At 39.4% G+C, this 6,003-nt stretch overlaps 1 protein-coding gene across 7 annotated transcripts in view; it reads right to left on the bottom strand.

Moving 5' to 3' along the window:
* Supt20h (SPT20 homolog, SAGA complex component) overlaps positions 1 to 6,003 on the bottom strand; it is a 34,975-nt gene that overhangs the window by 516 nt on the left and 28,456 nt on the right. For 5 of the 7 annotated variants that reach the window (XM_052732255.1, XM_052732256.1, XM_052732253.1 and 2 more), the window contains 3 exons: positions 4,505 to 4,621; positions 2,322 to 2,427; positions 807 to 934 (listed from right to left, as the gene is read on the bottom strand). In XM_052732255.1, the coding sequence (XP_052588215.1) occupies positions 807 to 934; positions 2,322 to 2,427; positions 4,505 to 4,621 (351 nt within the window). The remainder of the gene's footprint in view (positions 1 to 806; positions 935 to 2,321; positions 2,428 to 4,504; positions 4,622 to 6,003) is intronic. The other 2 variants (XM_052732257.1, XM_052732260.1) reach the window with 1 other exon arrangement.

Raw genomic sequence — 6,003 nt, 5'->3', positions numbered from 1 at the left:
CCCAACCAGGACAGTAGGACAGTGATGAAAACAAGCCGGAGAGGAGAAAGCATAGGGTAACAAAGGGTACTACCCCAGACAGACAGTGCAGGAGCTTGCTGAGGGCTTTAAATACGATTGCTGAAAGCATCACATCTATCTGTTACTTAGCCCTGGCAGTCATACTGCAGTAACGCAGCAACTTCAGTTACCATTTTGTTGTATAATGATAATTCATAGCAAAATAAACCAACTATCAAGAGTCGATCATAGTATGCTGACATCCTTTCCTAAAATAATATGTAACACTTTTCTAAACATGTATGACATTTACTAACAGGAACATCCCCACAGTACAGAATCATAAAGTTAATACTTGGCACTTAAAACTATTTCAAAATACAATGCACATTAAAGAGGTGTGGGGGAATGTATCACCAAGACCTTAAAAAGGATTTAAAGCATGCATTATTTATTTATTTATTTTTTTTGTTTTGTTTTGAGACAGAGTTTATCTGTGTAGCTTTGTGCCTTTCCTGGAACTCACTCTGTAGCCCAGGCTGGCCTCGAACTCACAGAGATCTGCCTGCCTCTGCTTCCGGAGTGCTGGGATTAAAGGCGTGCAACACTACCGCTCGGCTAAAGCATACATTGTTATAAAATACACTCAGTGCTCCAAGCTGCCTGGCATGTCAGACTTCTAAATAAACTAAGTTACTGACCAACTGCTTTAGCCTTAACAGACAGGAAAGTACCCCTCCTGCAAGGCAGTGTACAGTACTTTTGGAACTCAGGTCTTAATTAATCAAGTGAAGCTGCTGGATTACTTGAATCTGCTGCTGCTGCTGCTGCTGCTGCTGCTGCTGCTGCTGCTGCAAGGCAGAGGAGAGCTGGAGTCTCTGCTGAGGAAGGCTTTGCTCAGGTCTGTTCTCAGCAGAGCAGAGCTGAGACAACACTACAGGAGAGGGGAAAGCAGGCCAGTCAAAAAGTTTGAAGGCGACCAGGGTTAGAAAATGAGAACCTTAAGTATCAAATCATACATATTTCAGAATAAATTTAGTCTCCTGCTAATTGAGGGTATCATTGATTCCAGAACATTCTGGCCATACAGAGGGAAAGGAATACACAGACTAAGGTACTGCATTCCCTCCTCCTCGTTTTTCTTTTTTTGAGACAAGAGTCTTATCCCAGACTGGCTTTAGAACTCACTATGTAGATAGAAGGGGTTAACCCGGAACTCCTGATTCTCTTTTCTCCACCTGCAGAACGCTTTGGTTATAGGTTTGTGCCATTGTAAACAATGTTCTGCAGTACTGAAGCACTCTAGCACCTCAGCTACATCCTGCCTCCATGGCATCCTCTTTGCATCCCCATGGAACTTGATACTGGACCTTGGTCTGGAAGCCACCATGTTGTAAAATAGTACGATCTTTTAAAATACAACATCCAGTGAGCACGCAGAGGTGAACTAAGACTTGTAGCTGATGGGGCCATGCCAATCATTCAACATTCTCAAGTACTGGTGAAAAGGCTGATCTGGCCTAAGTGACTGCAGTTTGTTTGAAACTAGACAAATTCTCATGATCTGTCTACAATTCTTTTCACAAATTTACTATGGCTATTTTAGAAAAATTATAACTTGTGTAGTAAAGGTACATTAGTTACAAATCTGCATTTGGAAATTCACTAATTCTGAATTATAGCTCTATGGAAGAATTATTTTCCTCCTACTAAGGGACATCTAAATTTGAAAACTGGCAGTTACAGAAATCTAAAGGCACGGTCAGTGCACAGGGACAATTGACAGAATCCTCAAATTCTATTATTTTGTTAATTTATTTTTAAGAAAAATCTAGCATGTGGCTTATTCAAATGTGAAGTCAGAATTCAATAAATATTACCTTTTGTTTACTATTTCCTACTGAAAGTTGAACATTCAAGTTAGTTTCATTTTTACAAACAAGTAGCTCACAGAAGTTTTGCTAATTATGAAGATTTAATTCATACAACTACAAACTGAGAAAAATTATACTATCTAGGAAAACGTGGTCCCAGATAATTAAGAAAACAACCACTGGCAGTGCAAACACTAAAACTGCTTTGGTAAATGTGTAAAAGTTTGCCAGTTAACCACTGTAAAGAGAACACATTATGTGTATGAGTCAAAGCTTTCACAATCAACTGTCAAAGTAATTTTGAAAGGAAAAACTCTTGGCCAGCTGTTTGTTAATCTAATAGTTCACAGATAAAATGCTTCAGATTTTTCTGATTACTGCTTGCAAGGAAGAAAAGGGAAATAATTTACACAGTGAGGTCTCAATAGGAGTCAGGATGATACCTACCAGCTGCCGGTGACTGTGTAAAGCCACCTAATCCAGTAAGATTAACAACAGCAGCTTGTTGAGCAGTTAAGGCCTGTTCTTGAGCAGTTAAACCTTGTTCAGAACCCTGAATTTAAAAAAGAAAAAAAAATTAGCAAGTGACTTGTGCAAAAAGAGCAAAATAATTTCAGCCAGTGAAAAGACAGCTTTTATTTGATGTCTGAGGAAGAATAAACAGTAGCTTAGGTTTCATATAAATATAAACTATGAACACATAGAAGTAGCAAGAATGGAACCCAATCTTTGGAATGAACAAAAAAAGCAAACCCTAAAATAAAAACCTCCAGAACAGTGCTATTGTAAAACCAAAGAAAAACTCAAAAATGTAAAAAAATCAATTCATTGGATACAATTTGTTTCCTAAAATGACCCACAAATACTAAATATCACAAATAGAATGAGATATTTACCAACAAGCTAGAATAGTGACTAAAAACAATAAATAAAAAAATAATATCAACTAATAAAGCATCCAGGAAAAAATGAAACAGGAAAAGGTATACAATCTTAGTAATAATCAAAGGATGCAAAAAAAGATATACAGGGTCATTTACTAATTATAGAGGTCAACTGGATCATAATGATCCTAAATGTCTCCACCTAAAGATACAGCTTCAAACCTAACCTTCAAAGCTGGCTGTGCTGGTCCAATCAGCCAGGGAGACTCTCAACTCATTCTCACTTTGGATAGCTGCTACTCAAAACAAAACTGGCTTAAACAGGAAGTGCAGTGATAGAGTGCATGCCCAGCCTGCAAGAGGCACTGAGTTTGATCCCTACCACAAGAAACATGAAAATAAACAGAAAACCCAAGAGTAGAAGTTAACAAGCCATCAGCAAGGATTTGGACAGACTGACCCTTGTCCACAGTGCTGACCGGATTGTAAAACAATGCAGCACTACAGTACAAAACTGTGTTGTCTCAGGAAAGTAAGTATTCCTGTAAGACCCAATAAGTTCTTGACACATCCAAGTGAATGATCTGTCTGATGTGACAGTAAGAGACACAAAAGGACACATGGACCATGATTCCATCTCCCTGCATGAGGCACTGTGTTTTTCCATCAAAAACACAGCACAATGGTAGCTGCCAGTATTTGGACTGAGGAAGTTATCATCTGTTAATAAATTTCAATTTTGCAAGATGAAAAATGCTTTGTGCAATAGTGTGGATGTACTTAGTACTACTAAAAATGTACACTTAAATAGCAAACAGCTGGCACAGTTCCCCCTGTAATCCCAGCACTTGGGTGCTGGAGCAAAAGGAATGCTGAGTTCCCAGCTAGGCTGGAGTGAGAGTCTGCCTCAGAAACAGCAACAACAAAGCTCCAACAGTAAACTTCCGGTGAAGGCACTTTTCCCTAAGGTTGACCACAGAACCCAACAGTGGAAGGACAGAACCTACTCTACCAGTCCTCTGGCCTCATGTGCACCATCGCCCACACACAGACATAAGGAAAATAAAATTTGTTTTTAAAAAGTGAAAGAAACAAAATGAGAAATCTTATCAGTGAAGCAAAACTGTAATGTGCTAATATAGAAAAAGTTTTCAATGTGTCCTCTCTGAGAAACCTACTAGAAGATAAGTTTCATCCACTGAAGGCCTGAAGGAGTGATGTCCAAGAGGGCTGATGGGCAGTTTTAACATCAGCTGAGACACTCAAAAGTGGGACGCAGGAATAAGTATGCTGAGTTTCCCAAATGATTCTACAGAACAGCCGAAGTCCAGAAACACTTGTCCCTTTCTCTAAGACTTCAGTTTATCTGATTATACCCTGACTGGCAATGTGTAGTATCTGCTTCTGTCTGTGTTCCCACTGCCCAATACTACCAGACAACACAGACAGATCCACTGCAACAGCAATCAATTTCTACAAACAAGATGATAGGCTGGTCAGAAAAGACATAGTGAGGAGGGGTTACCTGCCACTGCCATTCACTGTCTGGCTATTTGATACTTGGCAAGATGGAGACCTCCATTCAGAGCAGTTATGATTAGAATAAATGGCAGCTACTGGTGTTGATAAAGAGAAACAACACAGGAACTATTTCTTCCAACAAATTAAAAGTGGAAACGTATGATAAACATGTCCTAAGTTCTACAGTGAAAATGCACATACACAAAAAGGCTAAAAATCCAATACCTGCTCCTCTGGCTGCTGGGGACTGGAAGCTGTAGGCTGCTGAGGTTGTACAAACTGAGGGGGCTGTGACTGCTGTTGTTGCTGCTGAGTGTTAAACATGAGTGAACCACCAGGAAGCTATTCAGAATTCAAACAAGAATTAGCTACCTTCCCATTGTTTTCATGTGAAATATTTATACTTCCTTACAAACATTCATGGAGAATTCGCTAGGAGTCAAGCACTCTTCTAGGCTCTGAGGAAACAGATGAAGACAGAGCAAGAGAAGGACTGCAGATGGAACTCAGTGGCTGCTGGGCCAGCTTCTAGCACCTCCACACACAACCACACAGAAGTAAAACTAAACAAGCTGCCTGCCCTTAATCAGGCTATACCCAGAAATTATTTTTAAGTCCTACTGCTTTTTGGTCCCCCCAATATTATTTTCAAATATAAATTTCCCGCTTCAAGTTAATAGTTAGCTATCCAAATTTACAGTTTTTAAACATTTGTCATTCTTATGCCATCAGTACAAAAGATCATTACATATGCTAAGAAACTGAACAAACTAACCGGGCATCATGACACACTGTAGTGCCTATATACCTAACACCTGGCAGGCAGAGACAAGAGAAGGGAGAGTTCAAAGCCAACCTGAGCTTCACAAGCTGTCCTTCTCAAAAATCAAAAGGGTATGATTCAGAAATGTGTGTAAGACAATCCATCCCCCAAATGTGTTCTAGTCTTTTGGCAACAATCCTAAAAGTTACCACTTTAATATAACAGGGTGAGGAATTCTAGGGCTGATAAAGTGCTTTACTGGGAAGACCATAAGTTGGTCTTATTCTGAATCCAAATTAAATTAAAAAGGCAATCCTTTGGTTGAGAAAACTAAACCCACTAAATCTGACATAGTCCAGGCTCAGTATTTCTTCTTCCCTAGTAGACAAGGTGGCTTTGTCCTCATTCCTTTTTATCTGTCATAAGACTTCTCAAGGCATATGTTAACATGAAGGAAAGTGATTCTAATTAAAGCAGTATGATCTCTAGCTGTGCCCACATTTACCAGTGCACAGCTCTGCAACTGGTCTGCATATACTGACAGCATATTTATACCATATACAGAAACAGTTTTAGTTCGATGCAGACTTTAGTTATGACTACATATGAGGTTGGCTGATTTGTCAGGTATTGCTATTTCCCAATAAACCACAGCTCTGCATTATCATCAGATCTCTACCTTTAAGTTCTCTGTAGACAACTATTTTCCAAATTACTAGCTTAACATATGACTGTTAAAGGACACTGGGGAAAAGAGTAAGCCAATTTGAGGGTAACAGCAGAAAAGCACAAAAGAAGTATCAAACATCCAATAGTATATAGAGTCTACATTTTAAAGTCCTGCTCCCACTGAAAGTAGAGGGGACACTATGTGGAGGAAGAAAGGGACCAGTGTGGAAGGAGTAGGGAAGGAAGATGGGTGAATACAAGTAAGGAAAAGAACACGTTAGAATGAAGCCCA

This window comes from Peromyscus californicus, unplaced genomic scaffold (assembly GCF_007827085.1).
Source record: "Peromyscus californicus insignis strain IS unplaced genomic scaffold, ASM782708v3 Scaffold_9__1_contigs__length_137607984, whole genome shotgun sequence".
NCBI lineage: Eukaryota > Metazoa > Chordata > Mammalia > Rodentia > Cricetidae > Peromyscus > Peromyscus californicus.
Note: the sequence above shows the minus strand (reverse complement) of the source record. Positions and strands in the feature narration are given on the sequence as shown.